The 20,619-nt window shown below is 54.1% G+C and overlaps 8 protein-coding genes across 8 annotated transcripts; 5 read left to right on the top strand and 3 right to left on the bottom strand.

Annotated features, from left to right (window-relative positions):
* Nucleotides 1–29: 29 nt before the first annotated feature.
* On the top strand, nt 30–631 carry A1O7_07679 (ubiquitin-conjugating enzyme E2 2; the record flags this gene model as incomplete). Its single annotated transcript, XM_007761676.1, has 3 exons — nt 30–71; nt 157–221; nt 283–631. 3 exons carry the CDS (start codon nt 30–32, stop codon nt 629–631), a joined length of 456 nt encoding a protein of 151 aa, XP_007759866.1.
* Nucleotides 632–1,300: 669 nt separating this feature from the next.
* Nucleotides 1,301–2,915, top strand: A1O7_07680 (bleomycin hydrolase; the record flags this gene model as incomplete). Its single annotated transcript, XM_007761677.1, has 2 exons — nt 1,301–1,933; nt 1,992–2,915. The coding sequence occupies 2 exons, from the start codon at nt 1,301–1,303 to the stop codon at nt 2,913–2,915; spliced, it is 1,557 nt and encodes a 518-aa protein (XP_007759867.1).
* A 1,061-nt stretch (nt 2,916–3,976) lies between these two features.
* On the bottom strand, nt 3,977–5,413 carry A1O7_07681 (uncharacterized protein; the record flags this gene model as incomplete). Its single annotated transcript, XM_007761678.1, has 1 exon — nt 3,977–5,413. A coding segment is annotated over one exon (1,437 nt), but the record flags the coding sequence as incomplete, so codon positions are not given.
* A 2,976-nt stretch (nt 5,414–8,389) lies between these two features.
* Nucleotides 8,390–10,303, top strand: A1O7_07682 (uncharacterized protein; the record flags this gene model as incomplete). The annotated part of the gene is made up of 2 exons (XM_007761679.1): nt 8,390–8,424; nt 8,479–10,303. The coding sequence occupies 2 exons, from the start codon at nt 8,390–8,392 to the stop codon at nt 10,301–10,303; spliced, it is 1,860 nt and encodes a 619-aa protein (XP_007759869.1).
* Nucleotides 10,304–10,641: 338 nt separating this feature from the next.
* Nucleotides 10,642–11,502, top strand: A1O7_07683 (uncharacterized protein; the record flags this gene model as incomplete). The annotated part of the gene is made up of 1 exon (XM_007761680.1): nt 10,642–11,502. One exon carries the CDS (start codon nt 10,642–10,644, stop codon nt 11,500–11,502), a length of 861 nt encoding a protein of 286 aa, XP_007759870.1.
* A 719-nt stretch (nt 11,503–12,221) lies between these two features.
* On the bottom strand, nt 12,222–13,311 carry A1O7_07684 (uncharacterized protein; the record flags this gene model as incomplete). Its single annotated transcript, XM_007761681.1, has 2 exons — nt 12,222–13,064; nt 13,141–13,311. 2 exons carry the CDS (start codon nt 13,309–13,311, stop codon nt 12,222–12,224), a joined length of 1,014 nt encoding a protein of 337 aa, XP_007759871.1.
* A 758-nt stretch (nt 13,312–14,069) lies between these two features.
* A1O7_07685 (uncharacterized protein) lies at nt 14,070–17,076 on the top strand (the record flags this gene model as incomplete). The annotated part of the gene is made up of 4 exons (XM_007761682.1): nt 14,070–14,074; nt 14,129–14,169; nt 14,231–16,751; nt 16,806–17,076. 4 exons carry the CDS (start codon nt 14,070–14,072, stop codon nt 17,074–17,076), a joined length of 2,838 nt encoding a protein of 945 aa, XP_007759872.1.
* Nucleotides 17,077–17,509: 433 nt separating this feature from the next.
* Nucleotides 17,510–19,126, bottom strand: A1O7_07686 (uncharacterized protein; the record flags this gene model as incomplete). The annotated part of the gene is made up of 2 exons (XM_007761683.1): nt 17,510–17,631; nt 17,749–19,126. The coding sequence occupies 2 exons, from the start codon at nt 19,124–19,126 to the stop codon at nt 17,510–17,512; spliced, it is 1,500 nt and encodes a 499-aa protein (XP_007759873.1).
* Nucleotides 19,127–20,619: the final 1,493 nt, after the last annotated feature.

Below are 20,619 nucleotides of genomic sequence, written 5' to 3' on the forward strand. Positions count from 1 at the left end.
GTGCCGCGTCAAATCCAACCTCGACCGCCATGTCCACCTCCGCCAGACGCCGCTTGATGCGGGACTTCAAGGTACGTTCCTCCACCCTAGGAGCCTTGCGTAGCCTAGCCAATTCATATATCCCGTGAATGAACACCATACTGACTCTGCCTGTAGCGCATGCAAACTGATCCTCCTGCCGGTGTCTCCGCCTCTCCCATCGCGGACAACGTCATGACATGGTATGGCTGCCCCTCTCTATCCCTCTGAGCCGATGCAGAAGCCGACTAACACAACCCCCAGGAACGCCGTGATAATTGGTCCCGCAGATACACCGTTCGAAGACGGCACCTTCCGCCTCGTCATGCAATTCGAAGAAGCCTACCCGAATAAACCGCCTGGAGTGAAATTCGTGTCGGAAATGTTCCACCCAAACGTCTACGGTACCGGCGAGCTGTGCTTGGACATCCTGCAAAACCGATGGTCTCCGACATACGACGTGGCCGCGATCTTGACGAGCATCCAGTCCTTGCTGAACGATCCCAACACGAGCTCGCCGGCGAATGTCGAAGCGAGTAATCTGTACAAGGATAATCGGAAGGAGTATACCAAGAGAGTGAGGGAGACGGTGGAAAAGAGCTGGGAGGATTGAGCTTGAGGCCTGAGAAGGAGAATGAAGTTGGAGAATGTCATTCCCAAGCGATCTCGTGGAAGTACTGCTCCAGGGCTTTTTATATCAGCTATCGCATCAGCAAGCGGACGAACCGGTGTTGGCGCAATAGGGCGTTCTTGACTCTACATTTCTGGCTTGGAAAGTCATATGGTTGCCAAGGAGGAGCTGGAGTCGATTTCTCGTCAGGCAGCGGTACGAGAGCGCAATGTCAATGAGCTTTCAGTGCCATCCTCATACGAGCCAGGAGGTGAGACTCGTATCGACTTTGCTACCATCTCAGATCCAAGAAGGATCAAACTGTGACGAGATCAGGATGTTTAGATTCGAAGAAGCCGGTACTGTGAACACCTGTCATGAACATGGAGTTGTTTCCTTCGTTTCTGCCTCGCACTGCTTGTGCATACTCCATACGAGGGCACTTGATGGTGGACCGCTCGTAATTGCCGCATGTGGACTAGGGCTCCTCTGTGGAGAGGCGTGTGATCTTATCGCGTTATCGGCAGCCTGCATGGAATCTCCAACCCCTCCGCGCCTCTCACGTTGCGCTCTCTCTCTCTCTCGTCTCACATCAGTTGTGTACGGCGTATAATTGCAGCCCAGTCCTCGTTCCTTTGGCGAGCTTCATCCTTTTCTGGTTTCAACACCGTCATGGGCAATTCACAAAGCTCACCGAAGCTCAATGAGCCCGCCGTGGAGAAGCTCTTGGTACAACAACTCCAAGCCCTCCGGACTCGGGATGTCCTGCACCAACACGAAGTCGAACATGAGTACATCCAAGTCGAAAGCGAGAAGGGTATTCCTCGATCCTTCTCGACCGATCCATCGCTCGACATCAAAACGGCCTCGGAATGGGAGAAGGAACTCCTCGCCGACCCAAAGAATCGGCTGGCATTGAACGCCCTGCTCTCCAATAACATCCGCGATATCGTCTCGAACAAGGTCTCGACCCTTTCCGACACTCAGACCTTCAATGTCAAGATCCCGTTTGAGGGCTCGCCTGTGACCAACCAGCGCAGCTCAGGCAGGTGCTGGCTCTTCGCGACGACAAACGTCCTGCGCGTGCCCATCATGAAGAGATACAACCTCAAGGAATTCGAGCTGTCCCAGGCGTACTTGTTCTTCTGGGACAAGATGGAGAAGGCGAACTGGTTTCTCGAGCAAATGATCGACACGGCGGGTAAAGACCTGGACGAACGCATTGTGCAGGAACTGTTAGGCGCACCAGTGAACGATGGCGGCCAATGGGACATGGCGAGCAATTTGGTGGAGAAGTACGGGCTGGTAAGAATATACCTTCGCCACTCCGATAATCGAGGTCTCGTCACTCACACCAGTGCAGGTCCCTCAAAAACTTTACCCGGACAGCTACAACGCCATGAACTCCTCGGCCATGGGCAGCATCATCACCACCAAACTCCGGGAAGACGGCCTGGCCCTCCGTGCCCTCGTCAACAATAGTAGCACCGCCAAAAAGTCTTCCTCGATAGTGTTGGCAAAGGCGAAAATGATGCGCGAAATCCACTGCATTCTCACCCTCATGCTCGGTCCACCCCCCAAACCAGACCAGAAGTTCACCTGGGAATACTACGACAGCAGCGACAAGTACCATAAATCAACCCTCACGCCGCTGGAATTTGCCAAGTCCATGTCTTCACCAGCTGTCATCCGAAGCCTCGGAGGCACAGACGTGTCGCAGATGTTTTCGCTGGTGAATGATCCGCGAAACAAGTATATGTCCTTGCTTACCGTTTCGCGACTGGGCAACGTCGTCGGTGGACGACCCATCACGTACGTGAATGTCGACATGACGACCATGAAAAAGGCGGCAATCAACATGCTTAGAGCCGGCGTGCCCGTCTTCTTCGGCAGCGACGTGGGGAAATTCTCAAACTCGCAGTCCGGCATCATGGATCCGGATCTCTACGATTACGGCCTTGCATTCAACATTTCTCTGAATTTGTCCAAGTCTCAGCGGCTCCGAGTCCGAGAAAGCGCAATGACGCACGCGATGGTCCTGACAGCCGTGCAGGTCGAGAGGGATGAAAAAACGGGTGAAGACAAGAGCGTCCGGTGGCGTGTTATGAATTCTTGGGGCGAGAACGCTGGTGATAAGGGGTACTTCGTCATGACGGATAAGTGGATGGACGAGTTTGTGTATCAGGTTGTCGTGGAACCCGGGTTTGTGGGCAAGGATGTCAAGGAGATCTTGAAGACCGAGCCGACGGTATTACCTCTGTGGGATCCAATGGGTGCGTTGGCTTGATCCTGCGGAGCGGAGCGTAGCAGTTATACCATGAAAGAGGGAATTTATGGGCGTGGGGCACGGAATGATATACAGGCAGGAGGAGAGGGTATATTGGAAGAAGAACTTTATGAGACCGCAGTTATCGAAGACCGATAATTGACACGATACGCTACCGAATTCGGCAACCCCTTGTATCGAGTAATATCGCCTCCGCATGGAGTCTACAGTAGAATACTCCGTACGTGTACCTATGCTGCTTAGGCATGGCTAAGAGAGAGAGAAAGAGACCTTGGGCATGGATAGATAGCCTTGATGGCCTTGATGGCCTTGATGGCACTTTGGTCAGAATGCCACTCCAGCGGCCCGATAGTCCTGCCTCCTGATTGGCGGAATGGTTTTCGGAATGGCTGGTCCGGACAGCACCAAGCTCGCCGTTCCACGGTACTTGTAATTAGTTGTACGCACTGTGTAAGAGCAGCCAGGACGAAGTACCTGATAGAGCGGGAAGTGATGCTGATACGGTAATTCATTACTGCGTGTTGATGGATTTCACTTGATCTACGGCATGCAGGTCATATTATTAGGATGGTCTTCACAACGTGGGAACTTTCATCACCACGGTCTTGTATTGATAGAGCTATGAATTCGACCTGCAGAATGCAGAATGCCGCCCTGGCTCGTTTCAGGGGTGTATGGACCGCATGTCGACGGGGGGTAAGTACAAAAGAAGCCAGCCGTCAGGCACCAGATGTGTCCGTCATAAGAAAGTGGTTGATCATCCATCTAGAGAATATATGCAAATTGGAATGGTATGTCTCAGACCACAGATTCCAGCCCCGCCATCTGAGACAAAATGTCCCAATGTTCAACAAGTCGGGTATCAAGGAGAATGATTCGGCGAAAATGTCATCTCCGCCGTGAGATGCTGATGCTCAAGCCAGTCTGGCCCAGCCCTGCGCGAGCTTTGAGTATTCGTGAACAGGATCGTCGCCGCTAAAAGAAAAGGAAAAGGAAAAATGTACAGACAGATTACCGCCCGGCCCAATTTCTTCCGAGAAGCCCTGCTAGGCAGCCAGTGCACTGACGACCTGCACTCGCTTCAACGACTTCTTCCTCAGGACTCGTGAGTTGTGCTTTCCTGGCACCGTCATAATGCCGATTCTATTCTCCTGCACATCTTCTCCCGGTCCGTCACGTGAATAGCGTGATTGGCGCTGCTGGTCTGTACTTGGCTTCCGGGAATGTCCCAAACGTGGCGTACCACTGCTGCTCTTCCTTTGGGCGGAGTAGGGAACGTCATCCAAGCCGACGCGTGCTGACCAGTAATCCGCTCCGTCACGGGTACGTGGAACCTGCGTCTCATAGTAAATGCCACTGGGTCCAATGCTGGAGGATGATTTTCTCGGCGAGTGCGTTGTGGAGACTGAAAGAGAAGTCAGATTGCTGTTCGCGCGGGAATGAGATACGTCTAGGCGTGATGGATTTGGCTGTCGGTAGAAAGAAGTCGAGATGGGAGAGCTGAACTCAGGAAGGTTCAGCCGGTACGCCGTTGGCGTTATAGGGTGCGCAACGGCTTTAGGAAGAGAAGGACCAGATACCTGATCTGTTAGGGCGTCGTGTCGTTTGGGCTGCCTGCTCGAGGTCGGCCTCGAACGTGGTGGTATTGAAGAATGATGTGGCGGAGTGGGCAACTGGGTTGCAGGACGATTTCTCGGCAAGGGCATCGCAAGCGTTGTGGTCTTGCGCGGAGTAGTCGGACTGGGTTGAGACATTCGCTCCGTATTGTCCCGGGGGTTAATGGCTAAGTGATATGATGACCCGTGATGAGATGAGAAGATTGGTCCATTCGCTGCGCTGATAATCGAAGCATGTGGTGATCGCTCCGATATTCTCGATAGAGTAGCTTGAGACCTTTGAGTAGTCGGCGACGAATGGCCACGGTTGCTGAAAGAGCGAGAAAAGTTGGTTGTTCTGTTGGGCCCCAATGGCGAGGGCGACGGGGACGGCGAAGGTAGGGTCAGCTCCCACGTTCTCGTGACCGACTCCGTGTCCTTCTCAGGTGTTTGTGTGGGATTGCCATGAAGATCCTTGCGCGCAGCAATGGTAGTACCTCTGGATGCTGGCCGGCTGATTATCGAGCCAGTCTCTACCTGTGACATCTGATCTTGTCGGGATTGTGATCTCTCCATGATAGTAGCCCACCATTCAAAGGGACTTCTCCTACCCCCCATCATCGATTCATTGTCGGCGACTATCCCGAATTGCCTCGTGCCAAACTTGGAACCCGTAAGAGAGAGATGTTGAGAACTCGGGACTAGGCGCCCTCTCCTCAACGTCATCCGCCGCATGGGACCTCCTGTGAGACCAGCGTACTCGCGGCGCTGCCTCGCCTTGCGACGTAAAAGCCAACATCGCAAGCCAATCGCGGCTGTTGCCAATAGTAGTATCGAACCAAGTGCGATAATGACAATGTAAGCCCAGAGCGGTAGACCGGTGTTGTCGAAGAGAGTCATGAAGAATGTTGCGACGTGCGAGCTCTCGAGAGCGGCATCGAGCCAGACTGTCGAGGTTGAGTGCCTTGGACGCAATAATAAGACCACAAATAATGGACAAACCGGCCGGGGCAGTCAGCGCCAGCTGTGGTGTGAAGTGTAGTGGTTGCAGTGCCCCCTACACAGTAGTGGCAATCGACTCCGAATGGAGGGTGGAAAGTTTGTTTGACAGGTTGTGACAGCGGTTCATGCAAGCTCTTCCGTGGTTTGCGAGACAATTGGACCTTTATGCTGAGTATGCCGGCAACGATGGAAAGGTCCCAGGTCGATGGATCTATATCGTCTTTTCGACCAACGCAATATCGGCGGAGGTGAAATGGAATAGAAACTGGCCAAGGTCAATATGGACTTTGAATCTGTCGTAGATGAAACAAATGGTGGTGAGGAAAGCAGAGGCAGACTCGTCTGAAATTGAGGATGAGACGTTGAGCGAAGAGAAGGCGGCCACCACGAACAGTGTTGCGAAACCGCAAGGTGTGGTGCAAGGAAGAGAAAAGGTGCAAGAAGAGCACCGCCAACAAGCCCCAGGCCGTGGTGGACGAGTTTTTCTTGTAAGCCCGTCAAGAGGAACAAAAGGCAGCTGGACGAGGATTTCGAAAGGTCAAAAGTTTACTTTTGCCTGCCAGGGATCCCACCATGTCAGCAGGCTGGCAGATTCCCGAGTCCGGACGGGATCGTGGGAATGGGTGGGAGGTCGGTAAAAGTGTGCTACGAGTCCACGGGGTATGGCTGGGATGACCAGCATGGATGGGGCCAGGTTTTCATGCAAATAAAAGGATCACAGCGTCATTGTTGATGGCGAATTGCCAATTTGTGAAGAGTGAGCCACATGATCCAGGAGCATGAAGCGAGATGCGGGACGAATCTCGATTATCGCGTACACGGTAGCATAGGACTTCGCAGGCACTCGGCGTTGCAAGAATGAAAGCGTGACGGTGCAGATAACCGGAGCCAAGTATTGTTCACGGCGGATCCCAGAGCAACAAAGCACGCCGGCCGAGGTGTGGACGGGATAGTGGAAAGGTGCAGCGAATTGAGCACCTTGAAACACAATGAAGAGCAGAGGAGTCGTCCTTACGCAAGGGATAGGAGCCACTAGAGAACGGCTGGCGCAAGGAACGAGGCAGACTGCAGCGCGATGCAAGGGGCACGAGGCAGTACGCCATCACATTGGAGGAAGCGACGAACACCTGGCCACGCCACCACTGGATCGTCAGGAACAAGGCCGCACTAAAGAAGGTCCGCTGCGGAGATCGAGTGGACCACAACCAGGGACGCACCAGCTTTCGAAACGCCAACCCGGAGGGATTGACAGCACCAAAGGTCCAGCAGCATTGCCATGACCAGGGTGGTCAAACGCTGGAAGCGGGGGAGAGACCAGGTATGGCCCGTGTCTTTCGTCGAGATGGCGATGCATGGGCACAGAAGGTGGTCGTGTTTGACGTGAGAGAGCGTTACCTCTGTGAAGAGGAACCCTGAGCTGCGAGGAGAAATGAGCAAAAGTCCAAGGTGATTGGGTGGTCCGCCAGTCGACGGCTGTCGTGCAGCTCGCCTGACTGCTCTCTGCTCGAATGCGCTTGCGGCGTCGGGCCATCAGCAAGGGCTCGGCAGATCCCTCCTCGCTAAGAATTGCCGGGGCTTTGGAGGGCCTGATCCATTCACTTGCTGCAAAGCAGGCCGCAGATCGACCTCCACCCACTTGAAACAACTCTAGAGCACATGGAGGGCACCCGGATGGGCTGGTCTGTGGCTAGGCCTCACTAGCCACAGATGATGACCCTGCGAGCCACGACGGCACACTACCTAGTACTAATTCGAAAGGCTCATGGCAGCAACCCCCGCCGGCATTTCATTTTGCTGTGCATGCTGCTTCATTCAGGCACACTCTACCGTGGTACTCGTAGGCTTGAAAGCCATTCACCTCTTTCCACTCGCAGGCTCTTAGGTGTTAGATCTCATATTATAGCAGGTCATGCGCTAGACGACTACGACGCATTACTAACTACTGCACAAGTTCTAGCTTGCGGCCTCACGAGTCAAGCGAGATGAGCCGGATCTAGCCATGGTCTAGCGAGGATTAGCTCAACTTCGTTTACCGTCACCGTAGAGCTCATCTCGGAGAATAGAAGAGGACGCTACGGAGTTCTCATGTTCTGCGTTGCTGCCTTGAAACTGAGGCAGGTGAGTTTCAATGTTGAAACGAGGTTTATCGAACAGTTAAGGTTCACCGAAACGAAGCTGTGGGCGCAAGACGGTACCTCGTAGAGCTTCACCGACGTGGTCACGGGATGCCAAGGCTTACGATCTGGGGCTTGTTTGAGATTGGAGTTTGAAGGGATGCGGGAGGGGAATCTCTAGAGGTCCTTGTTAAGCCTCTGCTCACTGTCTCTATCGACGTCAATCAGGAGCTAGGTGGCAAGCTTGAATATGAACGACTTCCTTCTTTGAGTACCGGGGCATGTGCAAGAGGAGCGTGGCCTTCATGTCCGCGCAGCAAATACTCCGTAGAAAGCCTTCACAATTGTCGAGGCCAGTGTTGAGAGCCTCGGATGAGCCAAAGCAGCAGACGGACCGACCTTTGGATGGGGAGTTGCTACGGAGTATTTGTGGCGGACCAGCTACCGCGCCCAAAGTCGCACCTTAGGGCCTTCACCGATCCTTCAATTGCCCGCTGTAAAAATGAAGATTCCAGGTTGACATGATGCGTCAATCGCAAGTTCGACCTGAGTACCTGTCATCTGGTACGTCGAACACTTGCAAAATGTTATGCCAACGGTGATACCACCTATTCATTTGTGTTTATTTTTTGGTCGTTTTGGGACTCGGGAATCGAATCCTTGGTCTGGCCTCCCCGCAGCTGCATTCTACGTCAGTACAGTATCGCAGGATTAACGCACTCTTGAGAATCAGCCAAAGTGTTGTGCGGACACGCTTTACGAGATGGGTAAACAACCAGCTGTGATATTCATTGCCAGGTATCATATAACGTCCTTCTTAATATCGGCCTTTTGCTAACCCTGTGTCCGCAGGCACGGTGCACGTCTTGATCAAGCAGACAGGAAATGGACTGCCACCGCCGAAGCGCCTTATGACCCTCCCCTATCGTACGGTGGTTGGATACAGTGTCAATCGCTAGGCGTGAGGATCAGCAATGAGCTGTACAACCTCGACAAGCAGGCGAAGGCCTCGGGTGAGAATAAAGATGATGCTGGTCAAGAGCATCCCCGGAAGAAGCGAAAGATTATCATCCACAGCTCTCCGTATCTGCGATGCGTCCAAACCTCGATCGCGATCGCAGCCGGCATACAACACCCCCAGAACCATAACAGACCACAGCCACAGCGCCTGCGATCACGTCAACTTTCTAACCTCTCCCCGACAGACGAAGAGCCGGACAATAAGTCGGATGCCAAAGATGTCAGTCGATCCTCCCTGGAGCGCGTCACGAGCAAGGACAAGGAACACACAAATCGCATTGGATACAATACTTGCATCCTGCGCATTGATGCTTTTCTCGGCGAGTGGCAATCTGCCAACTATTACCACGAGGCTTCATATCCGCCGCCTTCTGCTGTTCTCGTCTCCCAGGCAAAGATGGCACTCAAGATACCACAAGAAGAAATCAAAGGTGCCGATCTGTCGACGTCTGTCAACTTCAATCTGCCCGACATTGATGTTATGGAAGAGAAAGAAAATGAATCAACAACAATGGCAGCACATGAGAAGACGGGTTTGCGGGCAATGGCGGCCGCCGGTCATTCTTTCCCCAAGCGGCCGAGGAACATCTCCTTTGGGACCGAGCTTGCGAATGGTGCCAGAATTTTGAACAAGGCTTTGCAGCGACCATTGGGCTACAGTCCGCCAGTGCCAAATTATGCAATTGGCTCTTCCGACAACATCCCGCCAGGCTTTGCCGCACACGCCCGGGATGCATGCATCGAATTTGATGCTAGCTGGGATAGTCAGGGTGAACCTCTTGATTGGGGCGATGGTGGTCCGAACGATGAGGAATGGGGCAAGATGCATCGAAGATTCCGCAATGGATTGCAGAAACTGATCGCATACTACGAAAATCAAGCGGATACATCGAATGGGGATGCCGAGGGATTGGTAATAATCTTGGTTTCCCATCAAGCTGGCTGCAATGCCCTCATCAGACTCCTGACTGGAGCACCCGCTCTGATTGATGTTGGCCTGTCGTCGTTATCCATGGCTGTTAGAAAGAAAAATGAACGCCCAGATCTAGAGCCGCCATCTCCAACTCGTCGAAGAGGCTCTATTGACACGAGCATCTCCGAGGACTATGACATGAGGATTATAGCCTCCACAGAACATCTCCGTGCCGGATCGAACCCTCTGGGTCTCAACTCACCCCGACTTGGAAAGTCACCTGCTTTCGCAAGTCGTCGAGCTGTGGGTGCTGACTCACCGGATGGCTTCAGTCTCGGCGAACCCATGGCGCCTCGTGGGTCAGGGTCGATGATGCCAGCCCGAAGCTCAAGTCAGATAACGTACGGCGCAGATGCCATGGACCCATCCGAGCCCTCCACTGGTCTATGGCGAAGAGGTAGTCGTTACTCGAGAGACGAGACGGCAGACTCGAGCGAGGCAGGTGCGACACCTAGTGCGTGCAGCGGAACGAGGTCAGACAGTATCCAGGAGGAGTTTCCGTCAGTAGAAGTGAACGGAGCACAAGTTCATTCTGATACTGTGGGCAGTGAGCAAAGATCAGGCTCTCATCTACTACCCGTTCGTAGTGCGAGCCAGAGAGGTCTTTGGGGCGGTGAGTCGTCTATCAGAAGGGACAGGAGTCCTGGAAAGCGCCGTTGGACTGCTGTTGACAGGTCCCCTTGAAGTCCTATTGGGGTGCTGGGGCACGCCGCATTTCGTCAAGGTGAGAGTGAACACCTCAAAATGCCTCGACGAGGGCATTTACAATGCCCCGGTCTTGACTCTATTCTTGACTACTTGCTCACTTCACTTTTGGTTTTCTACCATTACTCCATCACTTCTTCCTCTCACTTGTCGGTCATTGTACTCCCACCACGAAGTCCCCGCCTCTTCTCAGACCTTCTCACTCTCGTCTTGCTTCGTATCGTTCCGTCATACACCAGACTTGCTTGTCCCCCAGTACGTTCTACTCACTGTCGCAAATGACCAGCGCCACATCGGCCCACCCCGATTTGGCAAAAATGGCAGGCTCGACAGGCTTTGCTCCTTGGTCGCCACCAGTTGTCCCACTCGGGACAGAAATCGTGACGGTGATCGTGGGTCCTGAAGAACACAGGTTCGGCGTCCATAAAGACTTGATCTGCGCGTCGTCGAAGTTCTTTAACAGCGCCTTCAACGGGGGTTACAAGGAGACCACTTCGGGAGAAATCGAGCTTCACGGCTTGGATGCAAAGCTCTTTGGCTTTTTCTATCGGTGGCTGTACTCCCCTGTGCGGAGAGTGGGCGAGGTAACCTATCAGCGAGCACAAGACGTTCAAGTCCAACCCGATGAACTACTCCTCCATATCTACCGTCTCGCAGAATACCTTATTGTGCCCGGCCTCCAACTCCTGGCTATCGAGCAACTCAAAGAGACGTTCTCCGCATGTGAACCCACGATCCCAAGCCGTGAGTTTATTTATCTCGTTTTTGAAGATGATCAACAAAAATTCATGCAATCCTACCTGGTCAAGCACATTGTCTTTTGGATATCGAAATCGGAAGACAAGGACGCCTGGGTCGAGCTCTTCGCAGTTCATCAAAAGATGGCGATGGGAATGGCTGTTGAATTTGCAACACTGGAGACTACACACGTCGATGCCCTCAAAGTCGTCCATCCTTCAAAAATACCTGACTTCGAATCCCATTTATTCCTGGATCTCCCAGCCCTACAAGCTGAAGCTCGCGGAAACGATGTTGTGTCGGTGGAATTTCCAGGTGGAAAAGTTTTGGGCAAGTCCCTACTGATCGCTGAAGGCGTACACTCACTAACATTGGCCAGCCCGGGCGAAGATCCTCGACCGTTTCAGACACCTCCTGCACGGCCCAGGATCGCCTGCTAGTGAGGATGAGTCAATGATAGGAGACCTAGCAACGTCACCGACAAGACGGATTTCATTGCGACTTCGTCACGATCGCAACCGCCACAGACGACGAACATGATCATCACAGATGATGACACACGCGAGAATGCTGGTCTATAAGGACTGAAGGAGCGACTAGCACCGGCCAAAAGTTGCAGCATGTGTGGAGATTGGATTGACAAAGAGCTGTCGGCAACAGGAATTGCTCGGAGTATCTTGACTTGGATATGTGCTTAGGGTTGTTGGCAAACCACGGTTGGAAGAGCCCAACATCAGGTCGAGCGTACCGAAAGAGTACCTGAAGGATCGATTGGCAACCGATGCAGAGCACGTTATCAGACATATAAGCAAGAGGTGAGCTGAACATCGAGAGCTGAACCGGAATTTTAGCTTGAGGCCGGACGGTGCAGGAGCAACGGGACTCAGTTGAAAACACAGTTCGCGAGGAGTTGTGACATGACTGTGAGGCGAGAGTGACCTGAAAAGCATATTGCTGAATACGAGTCTCACCAAGAGACGAAACTTGCACAGGGACTTTCACTTGTTCGGAAGCACTGACAAAATTCCGACCTCGCCCTTTACCTACTGGAGTAGATTCATTAGCACAATTAGCAGCCATCAGGAGGCGGGCGAGTCAGTGCCGCTCATGACAGTCGCCATCTATAGACCGGTCACCCTGCTTCAATCGGCGCGCGCATTTAAGTGACCTTGTTTATGAACTCCTCAATCTTGGGCACCACAATATCATAGGCCTCTTCAGGCAGATAGTGTCCATAACCCTCTCCCACGCCAACCCCCTCGTACTGAGACCCTTCACTGACCCACGCCTTCCAAACCCCCGCGACATCGATCCTCGCGCCGAGCTTGGCTTTGCTGAAGAAGACCAGCAGCGGCACGCCGACTTTCCGTCCCGCTTGCTGGTCCTCTTCCTGCTCGCTCGCCTCGGGTGCCGCTCCGGCAGCGTAGTCGAGCGCTGTATAATACAGCGTCTCCTTATTATCGAACAGCTCGGCATAAAGATCCACTGCGCCGTCCTTGCAGATCCGTTCCAGCGATTTCGGATTCGGGCCTGCGATTCGCGTATGCGCACTCCTCGCCCAATTGGCGCCACCATATGCAGAGATCATATCCGTGGCGAGCTGAGCGTTGGCGAGCAGGGGCCAGTGGAAATAACCTTGGGCGATGGCTGGGTCGGAGAACGCCGTCCATTGTTCCTTTGTGGGGACTATGTCGAGCAGGATCGTGCCGATGACAGTGAGGTTCAAGTCCTTGTACAGGTCGGGGGACTGTTGAGGTGGGTGGGAGAAGTCAACTGAGAGACGATGAGAAATCCTCGCGCCGCGGTCGTGGCCTCCTAGGATTACCTTGCGTGGTGCTGACGACGATTTTGTGCCGAAGACGGAAGCGAGAGATTCGAGCAGCGCGGTGCCAACCGAGCGTTTGGTATTGACCGTAGCGTCGCCGACAATGGGCGAGGAGATGCCGTACCCCGGGAGTTCCGGAACGAAGAGGGAGGCTTTGCCGTACAATAGAGGGACGACCTTTTCCATGTAAGTCTTGCAGCCTTCCAGCCGGGCCGATACTCAAGCAAAGGCTCTAAAGACGGAAGGGACTGACATATCGCCACTCATAAGCAGACTGAGGGTACCCATGGATCAGGGTCAAGATGGGCTTGTCAGGGCCGAGGTCGGATATGTAGCTGTAGACTTCTGAGCCAGATGATGTCTTTGTGACTTTGTGCTGCAGGTTCAGCGAAGAGAATAGAGATTGAGTCTTTGCTGCCGCCATGATTGCCGCCTGCCTTATGTCTGCTATGTGTTTGAGCTGGTTTGTTATGAAGAGGACAGCACTAGATCCGATGTGTCGGTGTGAATGATATACAGATTCTTACCTTGTCGCCCAGACGATAGAAAGTCCAAAGCGTCGGAAGGGCCTAATTATCACAATTACTAAACTACATCCATTGGTGAGCCTTACACGTAAATAGAACAAATCAACTGCCCCTCGGTAACTGTGCGGGACAAGTGAAGGTCAGTTCGAGGTCAGAAAGCAACAGCCACGGGTTGGTCACACGGTTACGGAGGACCAGCGGAAGGGACGGAAAGGGGGTCCGACCGTGTTTACGGTTACTCCGTACGGATCTGAAGAACTGTGTGGGGGGCTGAACGGCGGCAACAGAAGTGCAGGTGAGTTATGGGTGCCAGTTTCAGGGCGCGGGCAAGGCTGGCGCGTCGGGCCAGGGGCACCAAGCGAGCCAAACGCTGTCACTGCAGCCACACATCACCTGCACCTCACCGCGCATGCATCACGAACCATCCGATATTCATGTCGTGGTGCCAACAGAAGTACTTGCACCATCCTCGCGACATTTGAGCAAAAGTGTCGCACGTAGTCCTTGTCTCTAACATCGTATCGTCGTCGCGTCAACAACAATCCGCGATCCTGGTTGTTGTCCTTTCGACGACCCGCGCAGTCGGGCTGCTGCTACGCACAAGACTTGATGCTGTCACGTTGGCCCGATTGACAACGTCAAGTGTGCTTTGAACATGGCGTACGTTTTAACGGTCCATTGTCGCTGGGAGACGCGCTGATAATGGGATTCCAGCACATCTTCGTCGAGAGAGGGAGGGGGCAACAACATCAAAGGTTCGCGATCATGATCCATGCATATTTCGTTTTCTTGCCTGTTACTGACCTGGTCTCTCAGTTGTTGCCCGTTTCCGACCTCAGAACAAAGTCGAGAATGCCAATGGCGGTCAGCCCATCGTCCAGTTCACCGGCGACGACACGGTCCAGCTGCAGTCGTCCGAGACGAATGCGCCCTTTACCTTTGATCGAGTCTTTGACATGTCCTCCCAGCAAGCCGATATATTCGATTTCTCTATACGATCGACTGTGGAGGATGTCATGAACGGCTATAATGGAACCGTGTTCGCCTATGGGCAGACCGGCGCGGGAAAGTCATATACCATGATGGGAGACATGGATGATCCGGACAAGAAGGGCATCATTCCTCGCATAACAGAACAAATCTTCGACGCCATCCTCGTCCATGGCTCCGCGCAGGTCGAGTACACGGTCGGCATCTCGTACCTCGAAATCTACATGGAGCGAATACGCGATCTCCTAAACCCCGCCTTTGACAATTTGCCCATCAACGAAGGACCCAAGGGACCATATGTGAAAGGGTTGCGGGAAATCTACGTCAACACCGTCGAAGAGGTCTACACGGCTATGCACTTGGGCCAGCGATCAAGAGTTACAGCGTCCACAAATATGAACTTGGAGTCTTCACGGTCACACTCGATTTTCCTGGTCACGATCAACCAAAAAGACGTCAATACCGGCTCGCAGAAGAGCGGCATGCTGTACCTGGTCGACCTGGCAGGTTCAGAAAAGGTTGGCAAAACTGGCGCAAGTGGTCAGACGCTGGAAGAAGCAAAGAAGATCAATAAAAGTTTGAGCGCGCTCGGCATGGTCATCAACGCTCTTACAGACGGCAAATCGACTCACGTGCCATACCGAGATTCGAAATTGACAAGAATTCTGCAAGAAAGTTTGGGTGGTAACTCGAGAACAACACTCATCATAAATTGTTCGCCCAGCAGCTACAACGATGCGGAAACAGTCAGCACCTTGCGGTTCGGTATGCGTGCGAAGACCATCAAGAACAAGGCCAAGATCAATGCCGAATTGAGTCCCGCGGAGCTGAAGCGTCACCTCAAGATTGCTCAGAACCAGGCTATGACCTTTGAGAAGTACATTGCATCGCTCGATGCGGAAGTGCAGATGTGGAGAAAGGGCGAGACCGTGCCGAAAGAGAAATGGGTACCTCCTCTGAGTGGTGCAAGCCAGAAGACTGAAGCCAGGGCAAGGCCAGATACGCCTTCAAGAGCACCCTCAGACCTTCTCAGATCAGAGACACCCAGCAGACCAGACTCTCGGGCAGGAGAGAGGTCGAGTACGCCTAGTATCATACTCGAGAAGGACGAGCGCGAAGAATTTCTGCGGCGAGAAAATGAACTCCAAGACCAACTTACAGAGAAGGAAACACAGGCAGCCAACGCAGAGCGAAGTCTCCAAGAAGCAAGAGAAGAGCTCAAGTCATACAAGGAAGGCGCCATGCGAACGGCGAAGGAGAACGAGATCATGGCTGACAAGCTCAACAAGACACAACTCGAACTGCAGAAACTATCGTACCAGGGCAAAGAAGACGCCATCTCTATGGAAGGCCTAAAAGATGCGAACTCAGAGCTCGAGACAGAGTTGATCTCTGTCAAGCAACAACTTCTCGAGCTCAAGATGAGTGCCAGGGAAACAACGGCCGTTTTAGACGAGAAGGACCGCAAGAAGAAGGAAAAGATGGCCAGAATGATGGCAGGCTTTGACCTAGGTGACAACGCTTTTTCCGAGAACGAGAACCGTATGCGGGAGATGCTCGATCAAGTGGATGCGCTCCATGCCGCCAGCCTCAATGGCGAGAGCGTACCCAGCCACGTCTTGGAAGATCTGAGAGCCAAGTTGCTCGACTCGCAGACACTGGTCCGACAAGCCGAGAAGTCACTGACTGAACGAGCTGAAGACGACCGTGAGGATCGAACGATAGCACTTGAGGAGAAGCTGGCAGCCGTGCAACAAGACTATGAAGACTTGCTATCTGGCAAGCTGGGCGCCGATGACGTGGAGAGCGTCAAGGGACGACTAGAGCAGTTGTACTCCGATCGCAGGGACACTCAGAACGAACTCGTCCATGATCTCCGAGATCAGCTGACGCACAAATCGCAAGAGATGGAAAAGCTTCAGAAGACCATCACAGACCTCCAATCTCGAGCAGGAGCCAACGGAGCTGTGGCGAATGGGATTTCGGGCAAAACACTACAGCAACAGATCAGCGACTTTGAGTCGATGAAGAAGAATCTCATGCGTGACCTGCAGAATCGATGCGAGCGAGTGGTTGAGCTCGAAATCTCGCTCGACGAAACCCGAGAACAATACAACAACGTCCTCCGATCGAGTAACAACCGCCAGCAACAAAAGAAGATGGCGTTCTTGGAACGCAACCTCGAACAGCTTACCGTGGTGCAGCGGCAACTCGTGGATCAAAACACCAGTCTGAAGAAAGAAGTCGCCATCGCGGAGCGGAAGCTGATCGCACGAAATGAACGCATTTTGAGTCTTGAGAGCCTGTTGGCCGACAGCCAGGACAAACTGACAGCAGCAAACCACAGGTATGTCTCAGCCACATCGAGCGAGGCCAATCGCAAAACTAACTCTGGCGATAGATTCGAGGCACAGCTCGCGGCCGTCAGAGAACGTCTCGAGGCAGCCAAAGTTTCGTCCAGGAACATGGCAACAGGCGGTGCAGGCGCGACTGGTGGATTGAACAGCTTAATGAACGCAGGTGCTCGAATTGCCAAACCTCTGCGTGGCGGCGGTGGCGCGCCTGCCAACAGTGAAACCGCCAACGGAGGCCCGGGCCTACCGATTATCTCGAATCTCAGCGGATCAGACGGTGGCAGCAAAAGAGGCAGCTGGTTCTTCAACAACAGGTGACGCTCCGACACGTCCGAGCAGCGACTACTTTCTCGAGGGAACTGCACATTGGAATCCAGGCTTGGTTGGGGTAGGATGGCGCAGCACAGGACCCCGGTACTCACAGGCTCAGTGCGGATGTGGATGCGAATGCTTTGATTTGGCTGGATTGACTGACTGACGTTTATGCATCATGAGCGACGGCGACTTTCACTTCACTTCAACAAGGGTGCTCTTACAATTCGAGAATTTACAATGAGACACGCGTGGTAGACCAGACCAGGAAGATTCCCAGATTCCCCCTTTCTTCGACCCGAACCAAGAATGTACATTTACCGAAGAGCTGAGATACTGTTGTTTGCAGAAACTTGAGGCTCTTAATAGACTGAGATGCCATCTTCCTTGTATCATGGTACTGTATATTGGGTCCATTATCATCGAGTCAACGGCGGATCTAGGCCTGCGGCGTGATGGCGAAGAGCTTGTTAAAGACATTGCCTGGATCGTATTGCGCCTTTAGATGCTGTAGGCGCGGATAGTTCTCGCCGAAGATGTCTCGGGACTTTTCGTCGTATTCTGCAGGGGACGGACAGGTTAGCGAATGAATGCACAAGAACAGAACTCAGCACTCAGTACGAGGAGTAGTGCCGAGCCACAAGAACACCTGCAGGATACTTTGAGGATTGCACTCACGATCGTAATTCCCGTAAAGCATCGTCGCGCCTTTCTTGCCCCTGAGGCCAACCCCTCCATCAACACCCTTACCCGTCGCTTTGGCCTGATTCTCCAACTCGGTCTTGAACAGGCCAGTCATATCCCTGGCCCACTGGCGACATTGTTGGTCGTTCTCCTCCTTGGTCCACATCGGACAGACCATGCCGTTGAGATGCCATCCGCGGTTGGCGAAACTGCCGGCATCATGCGCGACGACCTGGCTGGGGTCGTACACTTCGAACAAGACCAGACTGACGCCCGTGTCGTCGTTGCCGTCGGTAAACTTGGCATACTCGGCCAGCACTTGCTCCACAAAGCCCGCGCGGATGGGCATCGTGTACGCCGTGCCCTTCATGCTGGCGCGAAGCCCGATCGGCGGCGCCAACAGCGTGTTGGTCACCGGGTAGGGCACCATGGCTGTGGTGTCGACCACGGGCCCGGCCTCGTACAGCGGCTTGTACAGCTCCTTGGCCTCCTGCTCCGTGCCAAAGTAGATGATCACGGCCATGAGCATGACTTTGCCCTCTGCAGGGGGCGGGCGGCCAAAAGCCACGCCGCCGGCACCCCGACCCGCGACCTTCGTCCGCCCCTCGCTGTTGGGCGTGTACAGGTCGTTCGTGGCGGCGACGACCTTCTCAATCACGTCCGGCGTGGGAGGGTAGATGAGCATCCCCGCGAAGACGTCGCCCTGGTCGTACGCCTTGAGGACAAACTCGGTGACGACGCCAAAGTTCTGCCCGGCGCCTTGGATGGCCCAGAACAGATCGGGGTCTGATTGCGGGCTGACTTTCTTGATCTCGCCACTAGCCAGCACGATGGTGCCTTCCACCCAGTTGTCGATGACGAGGCCCCGCTGGCCGGACAGCCACCCGTAACCGCCTCCCAGCGTCAGCCCGCCCACGCCCGTGTCTGCGACGGTGCCGCCGGGCGTGGCGAGCTTGTGCTGCGCCCCGACTTGGTCGACGTCCCCCCACGCGGCGCCGCCTTGGACGAAGAACAGTTTCTTGTCCGTGTCGACCGTCACGTTCCGCATCTTGGCGTTCAGGTCGATCAGGAGGCCGCCGTCCGTGCTGCTGACGCCGGCGGTGGAGTGCCCGCCACCCTTGACCGCGAGGTCGATGCCCTGGTCCGAGGCATATTTGACGACGATGGCGACTTCGTCCGCGGTGGTCGGCACGACGACCACGCCGGCTGGCTTCCGCGCCGCGCTGGACCAACGCGCGATCGACGCGGAGTACTCCGCGGAATTGTCGGGGGTGAGGACCGTGGCGTTTGTCGAGGACAGCAAGGACTTGAGAGTGGAGATGTCGTCGCTCGTGACGGTCCGTTTGGAGGATGGCGTGGTGATCGAGCCCATGGTTGCGAATGCCCTTGGAGACGTACAGTGCTGTACTATTTGGGCAATCTGGGACCGATGGTTCCAAGGGAGGATTAACCGGTAGACCGACCGGTCAGTCGAACTTGCTTGATAAGACTGTGTGAGCGCAGCAGGATCCTCTTTTGTCTATGGGGACTCTGGGTTTTGGCCTAGGGCGGAAGGACAACGACAACGACAACGAATGAGGCTCCCCGTCTATATACTTGTCAGCTCATTCTGTGCTCGGGCCGCGGTCGTATAGCCTTCTGACTCGGGAGTGGGGCAGGCAGTGGACACAGGGCAGGGTTGGACGAGATCCAACACGTACTCGGCACCGAGAGTAGCGAATGCGAGAAACGAGAGACACTGGAGGGAGAGTTCCCCAATACTGGCCAGCACCCCTCCTCTAGCATATCAGGCTAGAGCCATACTTACTTCACCTAAAGGCCCCAGGCCGCCCGGTGCCCAGCAATCCACAGCTGCGGCATCAGAATCTGAAGCCTTAAATCGAGGGCTACGATGGTCGCCTGTACGCTTAGGAACGACCGGACACGGCGTTGAATCTCACATGGGGGGATGATCAAGGCACATCATTGGGTGGGGATACAATCGTGTAATGCGTGTCTAGAGAGCTGACACGACAGTATGTTGGACCGCTGTAGCTGACATGTCTGGGGAGTTATGAATGAGTGACCGCTGAAACGAGGGTGAAGAGCCCGGAGATTCCCCACCTTGTCCACCTTGTCCACCCGCCTACAAGCACCTCCCCTCATGCTCACTCCACATTGCGATTTGACTTCGAGTTGATGGAGCCGCGTAAAGAGAAGGGCACTTGCTTATCGGATTCCTCGAGCTGGAATAATTTGATGCCTGAGTGCCAAGTACCAAGGCACTCTGGTATGAGGCCAAGGAATTGAGATCCTTCGAGTTCAGACTCGACAGCTAGGCTGCGGGGACTAGGCCTGGATCCGAATACGATTTTGAGTCGGCTTCGTCTCTTCGGCGGTACAAAGACTGTGAAATCGGGTAGGGCACGATATCTGTATGAAGCTTGAGCGAGAACGAGCTCCAAGATTCTTGAGCCCGGAACGTAACGCGGCCCAGATTCGAGAGAACCTCTGACCGTGTGAAGACGAGCTGTATCGGTGGCTCCCGACTTATGCCTGTGACTGACTGATGAGCCTGGCAGCAAAGCCAGGTTGTCTGTTGCTAGATCCTCTGAGCATTGATCGGGCCAGTTTCATGTGACCCCGCAGATGGCGAACTGATTCTCGACAAGGGTTTGAGGCCAGACTGTGCGGGAGGGCTTGGAGGGTTCATCGGGGATCGTGTCCTCGACTGGTGTAGCATGCATGCGCATCCAGCCCCATCCTCGCCTTCATCTTCGTCTCCATATTCCTCCTCGTCCTCTGCCAGTCATCCGCTTGGGACCAAAGACGTCGACCACGGAGCTAATTGCTGGTATCACGTTTGTGCAGTCAGGTATGCTGGCG

Source organism: Cladophialophora yegresii (assembly GCF_000585515.1).
Source record: "Cladophialophora yegresii CBS 114405 chromosome Unknown aczIN-supercont1.5, whole genome shotgun sequence".
Lineage (NCBI taxonomy): Eukaryota > Fungi > Ascomycota > Eurotiomycetes > Chaetothyriales > Herpotrichiellaceae > Cladophialophora > Cladophialophora yegresii.